The sequence below is a fragment of the Hetaerina americana genome, unplaced genomic scaffold (genome assembly GCF_022747635.1).
Source record: "Hetaerina americana unplaced genomic scaffold, ioHetAmer1.1.p SCAF_4, whole genome shotgun sequence".
Classification (NCBI taxonomy): domain Eukaryota; kingdom Metazoa; phylum Arthropoda; class Insecta; order Odonata; family Calopterygidae; genus Hetaerina; species Hetaerina americana.
The window spans coordinates 96,397,410-96,421,982 of record NW_027286985.1 but is presented as its reverse complement, the minus strand read 5'-3'; the positions used below and the strand labels follow the sequence as shown (position 1 = coordinate 96,421,982).

Sequence of the window (24,573 nt, the reverse complement as noted above, 5' to 3'; positions counted from 1 at the left end):
CCCTTTGGAGTGCCCAAGCATTAATTCCAGCAAGATCAAGGCTGTTGGTAAAGATTTGAAGCAGCCAGTGCTGAGAGGCGAGTTTCACAGAATAAAATCTAGCCATTTGAACGACTACATCCACCCCATATTTGTTTTCATCTTCAAACAACCCAGTGTCTTTTATTTATTCTATTTTTATTAATTTATACTTGTATTTATTATATATAACTTGTTGCAAGCTAAGCTTGATAGCTCATTATTGCTCTTAGAAAAATGGTTTAACATTAACAAACTGTCTGTAAATATAATAAAAACAAATTACATTCAATTTAAAAAAAAGAAGGGAAGTGCCTCAGTTAGACCTATGCTTAAAAGGTCAACCCATAGAAAGGGCACCAAGTTTTTAGGTTTGTTTATTGATGAGCCCTTAAACTGGGGGATCGATACTAATTGCCTATGTTCCACTTTGGCAAAAAGTGGATTTCATCTATGAAATCTTGCAAATAATGTAGATTTAAATATACTAAAAATGTTTTTGTCTTCGGCATAACTTTATGGAATTTGCATAACATATTGAAATAAAATAAAATTATTGACTTTGTAATTCCACACACTTTATTTGAAAACACAACCCGGCTTTCGACGTTCAACGTCATCATCACCAGATGATGTTGCTCAACGTCGAAACCCGGGTCTTGTTTTTAAATAAAGTGTATGGAATTACAAAGTTAATAATTGCATTTCATTTCAATATACTAAAAATGGCTTACTATGGCAACTTTCAGTCACATATGAGCTATGGAATTATTTTCCGGAGAGCATGACCTGGCTTCCGAAGAGTTTTTATAATGAAAAAAGGTGTATTAGGTAGATAGCAAAATACCACCATGGCAAACTTACAAATCTCATTTTAAACAATTGAAAATTCTAACTTTACCTTGTCAGTATATTTATTACTTGTGTATGTATGTTAAGGATAATATGAAACAAAAGATCACCAATGCTTAAGTGCATGGGCATAATACTCGACAGAGTGTTGCTGTACATTTATTCTGCCACTCTTCTGCTATATATAATAAGAGTCCCTTTCATGTGACCATCAAAATTACAACTACCAGGCATAAAATCTGCTCTCACCCTTTAGCTTTTTTTCGTAACGTATCAGGTGTGATATATATAAAAAATATACTATTGGAGTTTTTTAATGTTGTTAGATCAATTAAATATTAAAACATATTTCCATAACTATTTGTATTTTGTAAGACTTGATTTTTGGAGAAATTCTAAAGTAAAAGTATGAGGGCTGTTTAGAAAGTAACTTAAGTTTGCGTGTAGCCAGCAGAGTTGTGAGGGTGGCCGAATGTTTGCTGTATCAACGCACACACACACACACTGGGACAGTACACCTCAAGCTGCAGTGTTTGGAAGGCTGCACCGCTTGTTGTTTTTTTACAGCAGCCAGTCAAAATAATGCAAATAGATTCCCCGCCAAATGTAAAATATGTTTAGCGATAAGGTTTTTACTGGGAATAAACTTCAAAGCCATTGACATTCATCGGGAAATTTGGGCTGTGATTAGCGACGGTGTTGTGCATCAGTGGTGTTGTTAGTTTAAGAGTGAATGGATAAATGTCTATAATGCCCAAGTCATCCATCAGTTCATCTCTCACAATGCTAGAAGGCTAGGTCAACCACTGCGGTGCTCATCGTGAACATTGGTGCTGTGGCCATTTTTAAACCAAAGGCACCACTGCCTCACTCCATCTTCACTCAGGTAATCACAGATTGGACTTGACAACTCGTGAGATTTTCTATTGCAGTGCACAATTTAAGTTTGCACGGAGCAAAGTAGAAGAACCACAGTCTGCACACTACCACAGGATGGGATGTGTACTTAGTGTAGGAACTTTTAGACATCAATATGGTGGCTCTAGCCCTGTGTGTACTCAGGATGTGTACTTAGTGTAGGAACATTTAGACATCAATATGGTGGCTCTAGCCCTACCCACCACCGTGCTAGACTGAAACATAAGTTATTTTCTTGACAGCCCTCATACATTACATTACCCATGAGACCAACATTTAAAGTGCAGCAGGGATTATAACCTAAGGAATATAATGAAGTTGATTATTATTACCCTCAAGAATGCGAGAAGTGCAGAGGAAATAAAATTTCAGGCCCCTCCTCTAAGGCACCACCAATTGAATTGATTCTCACCTGCGATGCATCTATATATGATGTAAGCTGGTTGATCTGCTCTCTTGGCAACACTTTGTCAAAAAGGACAGAGGTGTGGCCTGATCCACAGACGGCACTGCTTCGGATGAAATCAATACAACGCCTGTGTTTAACTCGAGGATCATTTGGAGGGATCTCAATCGGGTAACAAGGAGAAGCATATTCACATGACCTGTGGAATGTGATTAAAGCAAAATGTAGCATAAAAATTAATGTGAAGAATATTTTCTGTGGCTAAGTAAACAGTTACACATGGAAAAAAAATAGAAGACTAATTTTGAAGTAATATAAATAGAGCAGAAAGTCCAACACTCTTAATTTATTACTGTACATCAAAACCTGACCTATCCTGATGAGTAACTGTGCATTTCTCATAGTATATTCAGTGGATAGGCTGGACTCTGATCAATAATCACCAGGATTTGCCTGTTTGGAGAGCCCATTTTAGCATCCAGAGCACGAAACTCATCCTCAAAGATGACGTTGTATAACTGAGGTCATTGGTGCATTGGAATTCGCTATATATCTAGTGGTTAATGATTTTACATATCTGTCGCTAGACTCCTTGATTTACCCATGTCTGGTGGCTGAAACTTCTCACTTCCATCTGCATTTGTGATTAATAAGACAGTACGTATATCCTTGTTTAACCAGCACCCGTCCATGACACTGCTCCCATCTGATGCACAGTGTTTTTGCTGGTAGCACATTAAAAAGTAACCCTATCTCATCTGTATTGGAAACATCTTTTAGGTTTCAAGAAGCTTATTCAATTCCAACACCTTCCATTGAGTTGCAGCCTCAACGTCAACACTTCTACTTTCACCAAACACAGCCTTGTAAACAAGATTATGGCTATTTTAAAAACCTATCCAACCAACACTGTGCATCCTTGTATTCCAAATCTTGTGGCAATGCGCAATAATTTTTCTATTATAATTACATCATTTATGAGGATATTTAATTATCTATCATATAAAAATCCATCTTTCAGTAATTCTTCAAATGAGGGTAGTTTGAAAGGTTCTCGGAATCACCACCAACTATCAGCACTAGCGCAACAGGTTTCAAATGCAGTAATAGGTAATCCTTTATGAGTAAACACGTAATGCGTCAGTGCTCTGAGAAGAGATCTGTGGGGTAGATGCATCTGTGTTGTTGATTCTCTGTGGTAATATGTGAAGGTGGAACAAACTGAAATTTGAGCAGTGATTAAATATTTTGAAGAAAAGTATGAAAGCAAAGGAAATTCCTGCCAAATTTCAGAACACTCTGGGGGACTATGCTCCTTCATATTCAACTGTGGCCAAGTCAACAAATGAGTTTGGTCGGGACAGCTTAGATCATAATCTGTGTAGAGCTGTAGGGATGTCATCTGATCGGGCATATCACATGTTAACTGCGCAATCAATGATGAGAAAATTATGTGGTGGATGGGTACCATGACTCTTGATGCAGGATCACAAACCCATCGGGATGGAAATTTCCAAAAATGTTTGAACCATTTTAAGAGCAACCAACAAGATTTTCTGCGCCGGTTTGTGACCACAGATAAAACTCAGGTTCAGTACTATACCCTAGAGACAAAACAGCAGTCAAAGCAGTGAAAACATGTTGATTCACAAGCATCAAAGAAAGCAAAGGCAATAAGGCCAGCCAAAAAGGTGATGGCTTCAGTTTTCTGGGATGCGAAAGGGATGCTGCTGATAGATTATCTTCCCACTGGTCAAACAACTACAAGACAATATTAAGCTAACCTCCTGGGCAAACTACAGCAAAAGATACTAAAAAAAAAGCCAGGTTTGGCAGGGAGGAAAGTCATCTTCCATCAAGATAAAGCATGGCCACAAATAAGTGTCATCATGGCAAAAATATGTGAACCACGGTACAAATTGTGGCCACACCCACCTTATTTGCCTGATTTGGCTCCATCAGATTTTCATCTCTTCCAAAAACAATAAATAATAACAATCCAAGCCTACTTATAATCATTAGTATGCTTACTTTTTACAGTCCACTCCTTCCTCAAAGCTTTCTCCACTCAGTGATGGAATGGCATGATCAATATCATGGTCCAAAAATTGCCCCCACTGCATCAACATGTGCGTATAATGACTATCGGGAGTTACTTCCTTGGTGCTGATTAGCTGAGTGGACACCAGCCTCGTGCTTGGTTTGTGGTGGCCAAAATATTTGATTGATTTGGTCCAACCTTGGGGAAAAAAAGACAGAACAAAGAAATAATTAACTTAGCACACTTATACTTAAGATGTATCATTGATGCAATTCCTGAAAACTGGTTGCAAGTTTAAATGGAATGATGAAATCCCACCACATGGTGAACAAATATTCATTCACATGGAAATAGATGTACAAAAAGGGACGAGAACACATCTACAGGACAAACACAGGAGAGGTGGGGAAAGCGGAATCGAGCAGATCACAAGCGCAAAAATATTTCCTTGAGCAGAACTTGAACACCCGATCTTTTGACTTGCCAGGCCAATGCTCTAACCACTAGGGTCCAGGCATACTCGATGATGAGATAGAAAGGATCTTTAAGGGAGATGAAATTAAATAAGGCCGTGGGGGTGGACAGTATTCCTGCGGAACCACTAAAAAGTTTAGGAAAATGTGGGAGGAAGAGGCTATATGGACTGATTCGTAGTATCTATGAGGAAGGAATCTGGCCAGAAGGCTCTGTGAGATCAGTTTTATTTCCTATTCCGGAAAAGGTAAAGGCTACATCATGTGAGGTCTACAGAACAATAAGTTTGATATCCCATGCAGCTAAAGTTGTTCTCAGGATAATTAACAATAGGATAGAGAGTAGGGCAAATGACTACTTGGGGGATGATCAGTTTGGTTTCAGGAAGGGGAGAGGTACGCGTGATGCTATTGTAGTAATGACATTATGAATCAAGAGGAATATAGAATACAGTCAGGACGTATTTGCCTGCTTCATTGATTTCAAAAAGGCGTTTGATAGAGTGAATTGGGAAAACTAATGAGTGGTGTATTGCAGAAAATAGGAATAGATTGGAGGGACAGGAGGCTAATCCGCAACCTGTTCATGTCTTAGACTGCTCAGGTGCAAGTGGGGAATGGGGAGTGCGGATGGGCAGTGTTAGGAAGAGGTGTAAGGCAGGGTTGCCCATTATCACCGTTGCTGTTCAACCTGTATGTAGAGGAAATGAGTAAAGAGGCATGGGAATAACTGGAAGTAGGAATGAAAGTGGGTGGGGAATTCGTAAAATCAGTTAGGTTTGCTGATGACCAAGCTTTAGTTTGTCAGTCAGCCAAGGGGTTGCAAGCATTGCTTAGTGAATTGGAAATTCAGTGCGACAGGTATGGGATGAAAATCAATATTAATAAAACAAAGGTTATGCAATTTTCTAGAAAGAAAAAGACTAAGCTAAACATTAAAATAGGAGGGCAAAAACTAGAGCAGGTAGAACAGTTTACGTATCTCGGAAATGTTTTGGACCAACATGGTCAAAGCAGCAGGGACGTAAGGAGAAGAATTGCACTGGGAAAAGAGGAATTCACAAGGAGGAGGGAGTTATTGACGGGGATGTTGAGTAAGGATATTGAGAAAAGACTAGTAAAAAATTTTATATGGATCGTAGTCATGCACAGCGTGGAAATATCGTCACTGAAGCAGGATGATAGAAGTAGATTGGAGGCTTTTGAAACGTGGGAATGCATCTGGATGTCAATAGCTTTATTGTCATTCACTCTCATAAATACCTATGGGAAGATTAAATCCATTTTCATATGCTGGCTTCAGAAGTCTTCTGAAACCAATTAGAGAAGCTCCCCACATTGGATGAATGAGATTGTTGCAGGTACCATCTGCAGTTCGATATTTTCCATGGAAGCACATGTTCGTGCAATTGATTGAGGGGCGATGGGCCATGCATCCGGAGAGTCGAGCCACAACGTCAAGTTGGGACGGTGACAGCAAATCTTCATACGAAAATTCTGCAAGTTTAAAAAAGTTCATGTACACTACTTTGCACCACACATATGAAATCTTACTATTCACATCAATGAACCAAGATTCATGCATTTTGCAAGAGTAATACAGTGGGAAGAAAATGCAGCTTTGGTATCTCTCGACCGTGATTGTCCAGAAATTGGTTATTTTGCTGATAACTAGATGCTTACAAACAAAAAGATGGGAGCATATGGCTGCCTATTTGGCAAGTTGAAAGTGTTACTATTCTCAAACCAAAGCAATCACCATGGGATGTGCCACCTCCTCCCCATAAAATCAAAACAACCCCAATATTATTGCCTATTGTTTATTGCCAACAAAACTACAATTATAAACTAGTAATAAGTACAGTGGAATGTGCCTAAAAGAGCATACAAAGTCCATGAAAATAAAACATCTCTCATCCAGCTTACAAATTTTGAATTAATTGCATATTAAAATTAGATGAAAAATTTGAATTTTGATCCTTGAGGCATTAAATTTATCCTTTTTACTAAAAACAATAGGTATTTGAATATAAATACATATTTAAGTATTTTCTCCATTTTTCTTCTTCAAGTTATCATCTTGTCATGAAAACTGTCTATAATTTACTGATTTACATTAGAAAGTAACCTCAGGATATCTCTTAGATTAAAAAACCAGAGGTGGAGGTTGTCAAGTAAAAATATTTGCCCAAGGCCAAGTCAACACAACTTATATTTATCTCAGATTCCATCGAGATGTACTCCTCACCATCAGGCTGGTCAAGCTTCAACCCTGCAGCCACATGGCGGCGTACATTGGCCAAGGTTCGCTCGTAAATTTCGGCTGCACGTGCCAAGTCCCTCTCTACAGGCCCTGGGTACCGGAAGAGCCTCAGGAGGTCCCCAGGGGAGGGGGCCCTTGGGTGGCCACCCTCTCTTGCCCCTCTCAGCATGTTCAGAGTGTCATTCACGGCTTTGTCCACAGAGTGGCGGGCCTCTTCCAATGCTGCCTGGACATAGCGATCTCCTGGATGCCCAGCAAGATTGCCTGAAAAGAGAGTGACCACTGACCCCTCTGGCCTCATTCACTGCTGCCATTGGCGAGAACTATGAAGTTATTTGACACAGTCCTTGTTTTGTTTATTTTAAGTGCTATTCACATAACCATTTTTTAAATTTAAATTTCAATTTGAAGAGCTCTCAAACAGTTTAAAAAAGTACCTTGTACTGATAATATTCCACTTGCATGTACTGTTCCATAGGCATTTGTAGCTGAGCACTGGTAAACTCCTGCATCAGACGCTGAGACATTGTAAATATAGTAGCTTCCAGACCCAGACATTCTGTGAATAATATTAAATTAATTCCATTTACATACCAGTTTTAAGAATATTTCTACACTTGAATGAACATTAACAGTGATCATCTCATCAATAAATTGAATAATAGCATTGTGGATTTATTTTAAATATGTATGACTGTGGGCTTTTGGTTTTTCCTGAAGTGCAATCAGAAATAATTAAAAAACATATACGAATGGAAGTTAAAGTTTTAAATTAAAGCTCAACTTGGATGGATGGATGCAAACATAAATGGGGCTTGTGTCATGTAACAGAATATCACCGCAATGGCAAAACCCTTCCCACTGACTCCACTGCAATGGATGATTTGAAATAACTGATATACCAATTGAAGTAAACTGATATACCCCAAGAAGTTGCAGGTAAGCACCATCCACCATCAATAATCAATATGAGCATCGCTGAAAAACGGGCTGCATGATATTCCATTGTCAATATTAACCTTTCTCAGACAAGCAGATTAAGACAAGGTGCACATAATATCCATAATATCCTAGTGCAAACAGAGGGGGCGTGGTGAAAGTCTACACTCAGAAAGTAAGTTCTTATCCCAAATCTAGGCACACAGAAAACACTGATTTGCACCTTCCCACTTGGTGAACCAGAAGAGAATGTATGGAATACAATTGACTTTAACTGCTCAACGTAACTCTTGTAATTTTTCATTATAACTGGTAAAGTTTATGCACCCAGATATATGAGGGGTAATCATAGGCAAACTGAACACCCACTACCACATGACTGCAGAATGGTTTTATTCAAAAGAAATGACCAAAAGCATTGATACATTTAACCCATTGGGAGATGAGATGATCAATTCAAATCAATTGTTTATGTAGGAAATGGAATATGGCACAGCTTTCACTATACTTATTATTTTTTAAACAAGAAAGCTAATCATAAGTAACTACTTGTATCCCTCATTTACAAGGGTTGCATTCAACTTTCATTTGAACATCACATTCGAATAACTGTCTTTTGAATAAAATTAATAGAAAATGATTCTTTGTGCAAAAATGCTATCAACTTTATGATCTAAATTTGATGAACTGTAGTAGAATATTTATAAAAATAACACTATTCATAAAATATTGGAGAACTTAAAATTTGATGAAGTAATAAAATTATATGCACCTATGTCTTCTGTCTGCAGGTGATTGTCTGCCATCTACAGTCCACAATATTGTTGGCTCTGGCTCTCCCTCGGGGTAACAGGGCATTTCCACTGTGCTCCCAGCATGTACCTCCATGTCATAAGGGGTATACAACAATGTGGGAGCACTTCCACCCTGGAGGACAGTTAGGTATGCAGTCTCCTCTTTATGGCCTGCAGAATTAGCTGCCCTGCACATGTACTTCCCAATGTCATATGTTGTGGCATCAGTGACTCGAAGAATAGAACCTGTCAGAAATATTTTTTTTAATGAATTTCTAAAATTGAATAATCAAATAAATGAAAACATTACTGCATCAGTGCGCAAGTACACCAAATATATGAGATCAGAATATACTTTAATAATGGCAGGTATTTGTCAAGTGAATTCCAGGAGTCTGAATTCTTCACCGGTGGGTCATTAGTGTTTATTTCATCATATTCCAACCAAAGGCCACAATGGAGCCCAAATGAAAGAGTGAAATCAGTGTTTTTTTGCCAAATAATGTTATTCAAAGATGTAATTGTAACTGCAATACATTCAATGATCTTGACCAATAGTCTCTAGTTCGACATGTTCTCACCATTATCTGATATCTCCACTCGCCCTCCTGCATTGATGGGACGCCCTTCAAAGAACCATGAAATGGCTGGAATTGGCCTTCCTTCAGCTGTACAATGGAACTTTGCTGTCTCACCAACGACCACTGTGACATTTTTTGGTGATTCGATCCAGCTTGGAGCTATATCTGAATGAAATATTGAAGGTTCAAAATAATTACAAAAATATTTTCCTGTTGGTGAATAGAGCCAAAAGATAATGAAGGAATTCAAAGTAAAGTACTGTATGGTTTACTTGAACTACTGAAAGTTTGCCCAACATGCTTTTTGCATTATTTTTCATCCCCTATACATGATTTTTTCTCGTGAAGAGCCATTGAAATTAATTCATGACTATGGATTTGTACATACAATGTACTAAGTGCATACATGCACCTTATATGCATAATTTTTAAGCATTGCTGAGGTAACTTGCCTGCAGAAGTATGTAATTACAAGTATTCCCATGGCACAATTGTCAATGTTTACAACTGCATGAGCATTCATAGCAGCACCAGGTATGAGATGAAACTTAATTTGCTACATTATATACTTTTACGATTTATTTAGAATTTTTTCTAGGAAGCAATGTCAAAGAAATATTAAAAACTCTATTGCCTATTATTTTTTTTCAAAAAAGAACACTATCATACTTTGTAACCAAAAACCATTTTCTATGCCTAATGCATGTAAAAAATACTTTATGGCAGGTATTTTTTTCCAGCGAATCAACTCATATCTGATAGGTTGAAGTTATAAGGACCATCATTAGGCCCATTAGATTCAGGCTGTTTTGAGAGCACATTTTGGAGTAAAAACTGTGCATCTGATGGTCCAGGATATAAGGTAATTGGATGAGATCTACCAATTTTCCAGATAATGAAATAACTAAATTCTTTGGAGAAACTTACTATTTTCACTTTCCCGTGGCAGCAAGCAAACAGTTTTCATATCAGTGAATAAGTTTTCAGTTGTATTTCTCAAATAGTTTTCCCAAAAACCACCGACAGCACATTTAGTCTCATATAAAAATTATTATTAAAGAATTCAAGCAGTAAAGAGAAATACATATCATTTGAAATCCAAGGCATCAGCATGAACAAAATGTGGGCAGGTGACTAGCAACAAAAAGTGCATGCACTCCCTCTTAGGAGAGGAGAAAGGAAGGAAGTCAAGAGAGGGCAAATAGCATATGTATGTTTGCCCAAATAAGCAAAGTATGCAGAGGAATATGACACACAACATGCCCACAGTGACTTTACCTTTGGGCTGGATGTACTTCATCCTTGCAGAGCGGGACTTCACCTCACCAGCAGCACTCTTGGCCATGCACTCGTAAACACCGACATCCTCCAGTGCAGCATTCTCGATCATCAGAGTGCCATCGGTGAGTGCTGAATAGCGGGGGTCTGCAAGACTCAGCTCATTGCTGCAGAACCAAAGAGAGAGTAATGTAAAAGGGAGGTTTTTGAGGGTGATCGGAAAGGGTGGGGGTCAACAGGAAAGAGAAGGGCGCACCCCCTAGTGGGCATGGTTCAGCCCGGGGTATGAGCAAGATCCGAGGATGCATGCCGACTCAAGGGTTTTGAATTTTAGTGGTATGTCAGAAGGGGGAAGGGAGGCAATAAGGACACATTGAAATAATTGTTGAATGAAACATTATGGAGGGAGGCACTGGAAGAGAGGCTAAAGCGGAAGATGGTTTTGCATGAGTTGTGGTGATTGTTGATGCGGATGTTAAGGGGTGAGGTTCACTGCCCAGCGTAGAAGGAGGGACAGAGTTTGCAGTTAAGTTGATAGATTTTTTGCGGGATATGGATGAGGGAGTACTCTCAGATGGGAGAGAATTGAGTCAAAGTTAAGAGGGGAGGCAAGGAGTGGTGAAGATGTGACCTGTTTTATATTTTGGTCTACTGCAGGGTACAAAGGTGGATTAGTGGATGGCAGAGGATTTCAATAAAGGCTTGGTAGATGTTAATATGCCTGATAAATTGGTGGGTCATTTAAATGTAACAGAGGGACACTTTCATAATAAGTTTGCCATTGTGTTTTGGTTTGTCAAAATGGGGAAGGTGACTTTGAAAATATGCATGAGGTAATGAATTCCTGGGAAATATGTTGTGCAAACAGAGATGGTGTGTGAGTTAGTGTTTTGGGATGGTTTGGAAGGGTAAATGTGTTGGAAGACTTTTTTGTTGAGTAGGGATTCAGGGTAACTGTAGCGGAGGAGAGCACTATGTAGATTGGGAAGGAATGCGTCCAGAGAGTTTGAATTATTACAGATTCAGTGAACGCACATTGAAAGTGAGTATAGAAGATAGCATTTAGTGTGTGATGGTTGGCAGCTAGTGTAATGGAGGTATTTATGTTGTTTAGTGACTTAAATGTAGGCAGAAGTGCGGAATTTTTTATTAATTAGGGAAGTGTGGTCATCAAGGAAAGTGATTTCTAAAGAAGATTAAATGGTGGTGAAGTAGAGAGAAGAGAAAGCATTGAGGAAGGAAATGAATGTTTCAAGGGATCCCATGCTATGTGGCCAGAGAAGGAATATATTATCTAATTATCTGACCCATAGAAAAGGTTGCAGTGGGTTACCGTAAAGAAAGTTTTTCTCAAGGAGGCCAAGGTGGAGGTTTGCATAAGAGGAGCTGAATTTACTGCCCACTGCAGAGTCCTTTTGACCTGCATGTAATGTTTGCATGGATGGAGAAGGATTTGTGAGTTAAGATGAGGTGAGACAGATTCAGCAGAAACTCAGTTCTGGGAACATGTGGTGTAATAATAATAATAATAAGGAAAGGTGGTGAAGGAGTTTCCTCAATCACAACTTTCCTTTTTTATTGCGGAAGCAAATACAAAAAAAATAGCATACAGAAAAATAGCATGATATGTTGAGGGGGTTCCTGCTCTCGCAATCCCCCTTAATCCCCCTTTTGTGTTCTGATATAATTAACATCAATTACACAATATGAGAAAAAGAAATATCAAACAAGATGATACAGTAGCATTAAATTACAGAAGTAATGTACAACCCAAATTTAGTACAATTAGAGATAATAATTATTATAAGAAATAAATATATTATTCTATGATAACACTTCAGTTTACGGAGTCATACAAGATTTTTTTTTTCCTTTGATCGTACACGAGGCAAAATAGAACACGTTAACTTAAAATAGCAATTACATACAATTTTATTTACACAATAAACGAGCAATACAATTACTAGTTTTATCAAGCTTTTAATTTACCAACTTCAAATGTCACTACAATTATCAAATTTCATTGCACCATTTTAAATAATTGGTCCAAATTGTGACGTGACTCGCGTCACAATTTGCTTATGCTTAAGGCAATGCTTAAGGCAAATAGCACAATCTCACGCATCTTGGTTTTCTTACAAGTCATACTGTGCCAAATTTCATGTCTGGGTTTTTCATACTGTAGGCACTCCTCTATTCTATGCTTAGCGGTGTCTTCTGTTAAGGAGGTACTACATAGATTAGTCCTTGATTTTCCTGTTTTATTGAGGTAGTGTCCAAAATTTCCATGGCCTGATAGGAGTTGCGTCGCTTTCTTAGTTAGCTTGAATTTTATATTTAGCCTTTCAACGACATCTGGGAATATTTCTTTAGTGTGAATACCCTTATCGGAACTCAGCCAGTCTTTATTTCACTGATGAATTGTTTGTTCCCTTAGTATTTATTTTAATTGTTTTTTGCTTAGGGCGTGATTGTGTTCGATCTCGGAGTCGAAGTATTTTGTGCCTTGGCCCGATTTGACTTCAATTATGCTAATTCTCTCCATAACCTCGTATTTTAGAGGTGGTTGTCCGGTAATTAAACATAGTGCGTCCGTGTTGATTGTCGAGTAACCTTTGCTAATGGCTAAGAGGCAGGGTCTTTGTGCTTCTCTAAGTTTTATTTCGATTCTGCTGTAGTTAACCTTATGACCCCAAATGGAGCAGCCGTAGGTAACAATGAGTATTGCTACAGCTTTGTATATCAATTGAAGGGAGTCCGTTCCAAAATTAGTTTTGCAATACCTACGGGCAGCTTGAAAAATTTTTTTGGTTTTGCTGACTATGAAATTAATGTGGGCCTGATAAGTTAATTTTTCATCTAAAAAGATGCCCAAATACTTAAAAGATGGTGTGTGTTGGATATTGCTATTGTAGATTTTGACAGTGGGGTTCCTAGACATTTTATTTCCGAAGACCATGTATTCTGTCTTGGTTGTTGAAATTACAAATTTATTAACTATTGCCCATTGTTCTATTAGTCCAATACAACTTTTTGTCAGCTGCTCCATTTTAGCTCTTGAGTTAGCTTCAATAGACAAAGCCATATCATCAGCAAAAGCTATTAATCTACATCCTATGGGGAATTCTTTCCTTAAGATCTGGTTAGTAATAAGGTTCCACATTAACGGACCCAAAACAGATCCTTGTGGGCAGCCCCTGGTGAGGATTTTCTTTGTTGAAATAGTTTTCATTTTGTATACGACCAGTCTATTTGTAAAGTAATTTGAAAAGAGTCTAGTAAGGTTCGAAGGAGTTTTTAGTGTTTTCAGCTCCTGAAGGACAGAAGGCCACCAAACAGAGTCAAATGCACCTTTTATGTCAATGAAAACCACTAATGTATATTTGCTTTGATTATTTAAGTTATTTAAGAGGGCCTTGATTGCATCTGATGTACTTCGGTTTTTCCTGAAGCCATATTGATTAGGATGATATAGCGTGTCCTCGCGAATTATTTGTATCCTCTCTTTAATTAATCTTTCAAATATTTTCCCTAGGTCCGGTAGGAGTTTGATAGGACGAAAAGAGCTGAAATCTGCGTGGTCCTTTTCTTTTGATTTTAAAATTGCATGTAGGGTACCTGATTTCCAAGTGTCGGGGAAGTATGATAGCAGCAGACAGTCGTTGTAAATATTTGCTAGAAAACTTGTTATGTTGTTAACAAGTTTTTTGATAACAAGGCCGTGGATTTGGTCATGTCCAGGCACTTTTTTCGGTTTAATCTGACCAATTGCATGGAGAACTTCTTCTTCCATGAATGGATCAAGTTTTTCAGACTCTGGGATTATTTTAGATTCCTTCCTGATTTGCTCATGCTCCTTGTTGTCGAATGTGTCGTCTGGAAGCAGTTTGGTCAGGAGTGAATCAACGCAATGCTATTGGATCGAATGATTTGGATGCACAAACTGCTTCAATCAGTGGTTAGAAGAATCCATCACACTGGGTAACTGAGTTCTAATGATGAGAATATACCTGGATGGCATTTTAGCAGCAAATCAAAAAGTACCTACATATGAATATGATATTGCAAAATCTCTTTCTAACACAATGAATAAAGATGACAGCTTTTCACATTCATTCATGTCGGTATAGGCCTGTATTGTTCAATAAAAGTTTTCAAGCCACTCGAAAACTTTTTCTTATTACTCCAGAATGTGGAAAGAGTATGTGTAGTCACAAAATCTCTGTGAGCCCAAATAGACTTGATGAGTGGGAATATCTAATCTTGATCTGATGAGGCCCATTTTTGAGGTAACAATGAATGTATTAAATCTGGCATTCTGTGAGGGAAATATAATAATAACAATAAATTGTATTTGTCCAGCAATCAAGTTGTTACAACTGTTACACTTGATATAGGACATGTCAGGATAAAGTAACAAAATACATACAATGGATACAAGACACATATCAGGCACTATCAAGAAATTCAGCACTTGAATAAAACATTTTTAATTTTAAGAACCTGAGCAGATTGATTTTAAATGCAGCCACACTGCTTTGGGTCTTAATCTCAGCTGGGAGTTTATTATAAAGTTGAAGGCCCAAAAAATTTGGACCAGCACCTTCATTTTTTGTGTGTAAATACAAAACGTGCAGCTGCTCATTCTGCCTCATAGAATATTTATTGATATCACAATTTTCCACATACTCAGATAGATTTCTTTTTGTATGTACTATTACGTGAAAAATATAAATACATGGCACTGGCAATACATTCAATTTTTTAAACAGGGGATGGCAAGGAGCATTGTGTTTAGCAAAAGTCATGACCTGAATGGGTCTTTTTTTGGACCAAGAAAATGACCACAGCCTTAGATGATAAAACCCAGGAAAGGATACTATAGGCTATGTGGGAATAAAATTCTCCATAATACAGTGCACAAAGAATATCTACAGAAACAGTGGATCTAATGGACCTTATCAAGAAGCAGGCTGAGTTTAACTTACTAGTTAAAGTATTTATGTGTTCATTCCAAGAGATTTGAAAATTGATGAGGAAACCCAAAAATTTGGTATTTTGTACATGGGACCACCTTCCTATCAACTTCAACAGAAAGTACTTCAGTTGTTTTCATGGATTTCAATGATTTGAACACCACAAAATTGAAATGAGTTGGCTTCGATCATGAATGTCACATGTGTTGCTACTTGTACTATCTTTGAGATACGTGTATGTATCTTATAAAGCATGCAACCTTATTTTGGAGACTTTGGGCAGCTTTTTAAAATTAATTTAGAAAAATTAATGATTGTTAAAAAGTGATTTATGCATCAATATTTTGATATATAAAGAATCAATTTACTTTAATGCATGAAGGCTGAATTAAACCATATTCCTATGACCACCGTGGTGTGTCATCCAAAAGTTCAGACAAGAAATAATGTGTGACTGATTCTCATGAAAAATATACCTTAAATTTTCCAAAGGTGGAATATTCAAATTCATCACCTGTTTCTCATCCAGACTATATCCGGCTCTGGATCCCCCTCGGCCTTGCAAGTGAAATATGCAGTCCCTCCAAAGGAAACCTCAATGTCATTTGGCCCCTGCAGGATTGTGGGTTTCCCTGGAAAATAATATGGAATCATGTAAGACTGCTCTACACAGCAGGAAAGTCCTAAGGATAATACATAAGAGAATTCCAATTTTATGTTCTCCTGTTTTACATCTACCCATATTTTAGGTGGTTATTTCGTGGGTCCAAACAGAGCTCTGCATTTTATAACCCAATTTAGTTTCTCAATGTTTTGATTTGCCAACATTTGACCCTCTGGTAAATATCGTTCTAAACATTGTACTATTTGTATTAGACATATAAGCTTCTTTCATGATTTTTCTTTCAGCATACCATCCTATTAATGGCATATATGTCAGGCACACAGAATGAGCATAAAGTAAAAGCTGTGTGCCATAATAATACACTCATACACAGGTCTTCAACAAAGATTTTTTTCTTCTGAGTAAGATAGAAGACCACTTAAATAGCAGTGTTACAATTTTTCAGAATTTTTTTACTTATTGATTCATTTTTTTGTCACTCATTAAAATATTTCATTATATGATAGGCTATTATTTTTAATCATGTTTTTTTGGTTTAATACTATATATGTGATATTTTTGAGTAATTATTTTCACAATCTCTATAGACTTATGTCATATTTGACAAATTTGTCTGAACCCCATAGGTTGAACTTCAAACTTGATCTATTTATTGAGCATCCACTATCTGCCTCACAATCATACAAGCAGAAATTATTTTATTTTTTCATTTATCAGCCTAATTGGCATCAAGTGGATCCACCAGAAGTCCTGCAGCTTTGTTTTTATTTACAAATGAGCAACACCCATGACTCATTTGGTTTAACAGACTCTGCTGATTTATTCTCATTTTTCAAATGACCAAACAATGAAAGCTGACCTAAATCACATGGTATTTCCTTCATACACAATCAAAGTTGGTCTAATAATAACAAACTACTGATCCTATGCATCTCCAGGGAGGGTCAAAATCTTGCATTATTTTACAGAGAGAAATATTACTTTATTTGGTGAAATTTATGAGGAAGGACAACACAGAAAGGAGTAAGTTCACGGTCAGTGAAAAAGTTACTCATGAGGGTGAGGCCAGGGGATCAGGTTGGTATAGTGGCTAATTGATTGGCTTCTCACCCCACTAACCAGATTCAAATCCTGGCAGTGACAGAATATTTGAGAGGTATAACCCCTACTTGGGTGTCATGTGGAATAAGTGTGTTCTGTTGGATGTGACAATAAACAGTGGACTTTGCACTTCTGCAACCTTTTATTAAAAGTAGTGAACAAGCAGATGTTTCCCTCTTCCCTTCCCTCATTTCCTGAATATCCTCCCTCTACCAAATTACAGATGACCTCAGCTGTCAGTTGCCTTACATCCTAATCACTGCTACAATTCAGGCTCATCTGAATATGACAACTATAGAGTTGGCAAACTGCTTTTGTTTAGCTATGACACAAATGGCCTAAATTTTACTCTACCTGCCTGAATATAAGCCAATATTTTTGTCATAATTTGCAATGAAAAAATCATCCATTGACTTAAATTCCAGTTTCAGGAAGAAGAGTCCGTCCAATTTCAGGTTTATACAATGTGGCATGAAGAAAAGTAATTTACATTATATTTCATTTCAATGAAAATAAGTTTCTCGTAATTTCACCCACATAATCATTGTTTTAAATTGTTTCATCAAATTCATTGAACCCATTCATTATCTGAGAGACAAATTTTAACTATAAATCAATGAAGAATTTGAATGCTCATCTCTTTTTAGTCTATCATCACCAGGGATTCATCCTCCAACAATTTGAGTCATGGCATGAACTGTATGAGCAGATGCATTTCCATGGAAGAGCAAAACAAAAAAATAAAATGCTTGCAGATAATTACATGAGAAGTGATTATATGGTGAAAGTAAGACTCCTTTGAAAGAGTGTAGGGATCACAATGAAAATTTTTTCTCTAATGGTGTTCTAGAGAATCAATTCCCAGCTTAGGATACCATCATTCTTCACACAATCCTCATAAAAATGTTATTTATATGATATAAGTTGTGCATCACTTTGTCATTTAATACACAAAAACTATTTTCCCAAATTTTTTTAAAACTTCCATCTTCCAGGAATCCAAATGTCCTGCCTTATTTGAATTTCTTCCAACAGACATCTCCCTTCCTCTAATATGCCAAGAACTTTAGCATTTGTTTTCCTATCATCAAAATATTTTGTCATTCTTATTCCCCTATTTTTTTCCCTTATCTCTAAGATTACACTTCATTAGGACTAAACTGCCATCTGAATCGCCACATCTATTTCCAGGAGTTATTCATGCTATTCCTAAATCTATGTTTAACCATAATTTAATCTAAATCTGTCTGTATATTCCAATATTTTCCACGAGTCTACATATAATATGATGCTTAAAACAAGGTGTTAGTAATAATTAACGTATTTCTACTGCAAAACTCTATAGTAATGTCTAAAAACAGTCATACCTTTCTGCTAAACTGCAATCTTCTGTCTGTCCTTTTGTTTACCACCACATTTCAATCCCCCCATACAATCAAGTGTTTTCTTCCCACTCTCTACCTCCTCCCTATGACTTATTGCAGGCATATACATCTAGATTATCATACATGCAATATGAGACCAGGTCTGCTCTAATTTCTACAAATAATGTTATGTCATTCACCTATTTCATGTACACTACCCTTCTTCCTAGTTCTCTGTTCAGTACTATGGCTATCCCACATAGACTGTAACTATCACTCCAATTATCCTGGATATCTTCCCATCTCACCTCACAAAGGCCTAACATGTCTAAATGAGGTCAGATGCCTCTGCAGCCGCTTCACTGAGGAGCATACACTATGCGGTATCCCTTTCATCTGGCTGCTACCCTTTGATCTACCTGGCAAGGGTGACCTTACTAGGACGAAATATCTCAATGCTCCCACGAGCACAGATCTAGGGGGTCACAGTGATACACAAACCCTTCTGCCACATCAAGGTTGTGGCCCATAGGAAGGGCTGGTACATACACCATGTTAATTAGTGAATTTTGAGGTGAAATTCTCATTTACCAAAAATGAAGCTCAAACAGCTCTTCTGGATTTTATCCTAGGCAGTGTATTCATGGGAAACTAGAAAAAGTGAAAATTGAACAAATCACAAAATAACCCGTTTTGTCATATTTAGCAGTAAAGCCAATTATTTGACTGAGAGGCAGATCAAGTATGAATAATTTCAGAGAGGGGACAAGAGTAGCGGTGATGGCCAAGAGACAACATGTGTTCAAACTGACTGCAGTGGAAGTCCTCCTCGGTGGCCATGACAAGTGGCTTCCCTCGCATGCTTGGGGGTGAGTGGCAGTGGGCAGCTGCTTGGGTTGTTGCCGCACTCTCCTTCAACATTTTAGCCAACCACATCAACTGGCAGTCGCAAATGAGTGCATTGCTGTCCAGCCGCCTGCCAAAATAAGAAATGCAACCAACTCACTAAGGAAACTCAATTAGAATTAGTTTTCAGAGTGATTACTAATTACGTTTTGCCAAATCATAACAATTTGACAGCATATTGGCAAATGTCACAAAAAACTTTCAATTGCTGTCACTTGATTCTCCAAGCAATCAAAATAACTATATTTTTATATTAACCGTTTCCAACTTCTCTTAAGGCATTCACACATGTACATCATGTAATTTATAAGGTAATGCCAATATGACCAAATGTCATAATTGATCTTATGATCAATGATGTCTTCAAATTAACTGTGCATGTCCTCAAATATCTCTTTTAGACTGCCAATTAACACTAAAACAATCATAGAAAGCAGTTTTACTTAGTTCATCAACTCACAATCTTTTCAAGGTGTCCAAGTTCTTGAAAGTCCCAGGTGGTATCCTTTGAAGTTTATTGTTGTGCAGAAACCTATAAATATGAAGAGTATTTTCAATTATGATTACATATACAATTACTTTTAATTAGAAAGCTGTATTTTACTCCCAATATCATAAAAGATATATAACATCAGCTACAAGGATTACCTACTCTACAGTTCATTGTGAATTGGAGTCAGATCCATATATTGAATTCTTTGTTACAGATCAATTTTATTCTTCATAAATAGTGTTGTTGCATAAGAGCGGTAACCCTAAATCTACCTCAAGCGGTGAACCAAAGACATAATTCTTAAGTGTATTAATTTTAAAAGACTCAAGAAAAGTGTTTTCATGTAGAATATGGTAAACTTACTCCTCTAAGTTTTATATTTCTAAGAGCTCAGTAAAACGTTTTGAGCAAACACTGCTGAACCATGTCTAACCTATATTGGCCTTGACATCACATGCTTATTCATCAATGTAAACACAATCCTTATTTGAGTTTTTCATTGATTTATGTTTGTTACTTGTTTCTGCAACACAATGCATAAATTTATAGAACTGTCACTTTTATTTGAAACATATTCCTTTGTTAAATATAGGTGTAACATATGGATTCAGAATCGTCTGCCATCTAGCAGCTGCTGATGTTACTTACTTCAAGGTCCCCAAACCCAGGTAGAAGTTGAGTACTTTTGGTTTAATTGAATCTATCTGCCATTCTAAAGTATGGTTCTCTTATGTACTGAAAATTCTCAAAACTCCATTTGTCCAAAAATATCATTTAAACCATTATAATTTTCACCAATTTAATTTAAGATCTTGTTTTATCATTGAATCAAAGGTAGCATTACCAAAGCCACATAGTGGAATTTCTAAGACCTAAATATTTTTGCACAATTTTTTTCGATCGGTAGGGAAGAAGTTCAACATTATTCAATAATGCATTTTTGTGATGTAATTTTTTTGCATTTATTATGTTATTTAATAATAATTTAACAAATAGAACTTTTGGTTAAAAGAAGCTTATGAATATACACCGTATTTGATATTTAATACTGAATAACAGTTACAATTGTGAAACACATTGGCAAGAACCATTATAAAAATATTCATTACATTAATTTAACAATACTCACAATCTTTCCAGTCGTCTGAGACCACTAAAAACGCCAGGAGCCAACTTCTCAATGGCATTGTAGTGTAGGTACCTGAGAAATACATATTTTAAAAAATAAGTTATGCATACCTACACACTGGCATATGAGGGAAGAAATATTCCAAAAGGGAGAGATGCCTGGCACTTGTTCTGGCTGGGAGCAAAAGAGACAATGGACTCTCATTGAAAATTAACACAAACGTTCAACGAGAACTTACTGTTTGCATTATCCTAGCCATTGGATGAGCAGATTTTGGAGGGAACTCGAAGGGGGGTAGAAAAATCTCAACTGATGATGGGTAAGAAGAGATATTAAGCAAAGATATGTGAAAGCATTACTTATTGAGCCGCATGCTTTGTATGGATGTGAGTTCTGGTCTTTGAGGCAATTAAGAGGATGAGCGTAGATAGGAGACTTCTGAGATATGGGGGTGGCGGAGAATGGAGAGAAAATAAGTTGACCAGAGAGGGAGACAAAAAGAGGGAGGTGCAAGAAGCAGGTGGAGGAGGGAGAGATGCCGATTGGGGGAATCTGATGGAGGCAGGGAGGGAAAGTGGGTGAGGCAAGGATGTTAGGTCAGGACAGGTGTTGATGAGGGGGTTGTGGTCAAAGGGAGAGTCTTGGATGAGCAGGGGAGAGGCGAACAGTTGGCAGCATGAAGGCAGGCAGAAAATAATGAAGAACTAAAGAAGAAGTATAATGCAGGGCAGAGAAATGGAAGTCCATGCAATAAATAAACCATAACTGCCATTAGGGGCCATGCAAAACCTAAATTTAAACCGCTAGATTTCCTTATTGTTTGAATAGAAATAGAAACTTAGGGGAGTCACTAACAGGATAGCATTATTGTCTCTATCATCTAAAAAAGAATGAATAATATGCTTAATATTAAAAAATCACATTGCAATCTATTACCTCTTTTGAATATACAATGCTACCATGTTGATAATACATCAATACTTATGTTGGGAAAATATTTTGGCTTCTAACATCACTTGAGTTTATATGGGGCCTAAAAAATAACTTCTCCACCATTAAATTAGGAACAATAAAAATTAAGTTAGCATCAACTTTATAATGCTCCATTTAGGAATAATGCTTGCTTAAAACTTAATGAATGTCTTCAAAAATACTTTAGGAGGAATTTAGATAGAAAATGAACTAATAACTGGAAATGCTTAGCGCGGTACACACAAGAATATATAGAGTGGATATAATACATCATGAGAATAACTTGGTTTATTTTTGTTTCATTTTAAGATTTCTTCTTCTTTTAATTAAACATTTTAAATACTCCTATAGTTTTTTAAATTTAATTTATTAAATCTGTTTGAATTCTTTTATTATTTTTGAGGTATAAACGCAAGATTTTCCTTTGATGGAAAATAATGCTATTGAAGGATAGGTCTACAGATGAACTCACAATTGCTCAAGACGATAAAGCCCTTGGAACACTTTGCTGTTGATTTCTCTAATCCTGTTTTTGTACAGGTACCTAGAAAGCATATAAAGGCATTAATTAGTTGGTCACTTATTTGGTTACTCCCATCAATGCTAATTTTCCACATTTCAATGGTTTGGTACTTACAGGTATCGGAGATTTTTCAGACCCCGAAATGCTCCATTGTAAATGGTTGATATGTGATTGTTGTTGAGTAGCCTGGAAGGACAAAAAAAATGTAATTAACATTCCTGTTTAAAACCCAAAACTACATGCACAGCACACTGTTCCCTTTTGGGTTGGGTCCACTGTCAAGAAATGCCTAGCTCACGATTACAGTTGGAAACGTATTCTCTATGCCTAATTTCTTCCATAAAACCCATTTTAATAAGTAGTTTCTAGTAAGAATATTAGTGTTATACTGTTTCTTATCGGTTGCATTCAAGCTCTTGGAAGAAACTCCTTATACTCTTCCTCTTGAGTCCATATTCAGCCACATTGCCCATGACTTCTTCAGCCAATCCCTTCTCCTATCAAACCGGTTACTCGTGCAAATGTTGTCCTCTGCGTCAACTTGAACTAGTACTGTTGAACGCTTCTTATCATAATGATTATATTTATGACTTTAGCATCTATTGTAGTGACACTAATCCACCCTCCCCTCGATAAGTACACAGCTTTGCACAATTGCCTTGCCTCATTTGCCGAAAACCAAATCGTCACGCAGTTCTTGGCCCGAAAAAGTCCCACCCTTAAAATACCGAGGGTGCTTTCGGAGGACAGACAGCGGAGAACTCTACACGTATGACCGTTCCGCCGCTGACTGAACCCGCTGATTGAATTTGTGTCGCTCCGAAATTACTGATAGCTGCAGACTAAAATAATTCGGCATCTTTAGCGGTCATCTCACTCCACAAACATAGCGAGGGTTTTTTATGGGTACACACACAGGCGCCTAAATACACCGTATGCGTCCTTGTCTTTCTACAAGCACATGATGGAGCGTCTTTTACTTTCATGGGTCGCCGATTCACCGATTGCGTCAATTATGTGAAATGAAATATCTTGTCGAAAAGAGCCCCACGAGTGACACCTGACCTATGGGACATGTGGTTCCCAGTCAACGTAAATCGTGCTAAATTATGAACTCACACGATGGCTGAGTTTTAGTGTGTTTACATCGTGAGCAAATTAAAAATGACAACGACGATAAGAAACGTTAAGACCAGATGTGCTTTTGGTACAATTGGAATCATAAGTGAGGGATGCATAACTCCCAGGATGTACGTGAGTACTCGTATTTATGTATGGAGACCCTCATTTTCAATCTTTAACTATTTTAGATCAAATATCATATTGCGCATAATAGTTGACAATATGCATATACCCACAGATATTCAACGGATGCCGTTACGATTAACTATCAATAAATCACCATTTCCCGAGAATTCTTCAGTTGGTTCCCTTCGAAAAGCAACCATTATTTTTCTCGCGAGTTCGAAAAATATGAAAACACTGATGAATAGATTTCTTTGAAAAACAATTAGACTAAGTCTTTACGTTATGTTGTAGTACTATTTGAAAACTGAATAAAAAATTGGACTAAATGTCACGGATAAGGATGTTTCAGATCACATTTAAGGATCCCTCATCATTGAGTAGTGGGATGAAGGAAGTTTCTTAATCGAAATAGTCGGAGTAGTGTTATCTCTTATCGCTCGCCCGTACAAATTCTCAATTAGAGTGGTGAGGGAAGAGGGTCATCTTGGAACACAGCCCTAGTCCCCTTACGGCTCGTGATTGTGAGATATGACACGCAGATCATTCAATAAGTCATTAGGAGTAAATATAAATACAAATTACTTTGGTTAGGTTTCTTCATATTTTTCAAAATAATCTCTTTTTGGCTACATACACTTTTCACGAATAATCGATGCACGTAGATGCTTCCGCG

At 37.2% G+C, this 24,573-nt stretch overlaps 1 protein-coding gene across 1 annotated transcript in view; it reads right to left on the bottom strand.

Annotated features, from left to right (window-relative positions):
- The window catches only part of Pxn (Peroxidasin), a 179,085-nt gene that overhangs the window by 30,291 nt on the left and 124,221 nt on the right, over positions 1 to 24,573 (bottom strand). The window contains exons 3-16 of the mRNA XM_071590599.1: positions 22,767 to 22,838; positions 22,602 to 22,673; positions 21,158 to 21,229; positions 19,996 to 20,067; positions 19,442 to 19,605; positions 16,054 to 16,171; positions 10,564 to 10,730; positions 9,286 to 9,450; positions 8,683 to 8,950; positions 7,409 to 7,530; positions 6,957 to 7,235; positions 5,972 to 6,205; positions 4,226 to 4,433; positions 2,201 to 2,393 (exon numbers count right to left, since the gene is read on the bottom strand). Coding sequence (XP_071446700.1) covers positions 2,201 to 2,393; positions 4,226 to 4,433; positions 5,972 to 6,205; positions 6,957 to 7,235; positions 7,409 to 7,530; positions 8,683 to 8,950; positions 9,286 to 9,450; positions 10,564 to 10,730; positions 16,054 to 16,171; positions 19,442 to 19,605; positions 19,996 to 20,067; positions 21,158 to 21,229; positions 22,602 to 22,673; positions 22,767 to 22,838 — 2,206 coding nt within the window. The remainder of the gene's footprint in view (positions 1 to 2,200; positions 2,394 to 4,225; positions 4,434 to 5,971; positions 6,206 to 6,956; positions 7,236 to 7,408; positions 7,531 to 8,682; positions 8,951 to 9,285; positions 9,451 to 10,563; positions 10,731 to 16,053; positions 16,172 to 19,441; positions 19,606 to 19,995; positions 20,068 to 21,157; positions 21,230 to 22,601; positions 22,674 to 22,766; positions 22,839 to 24,573) is intronic.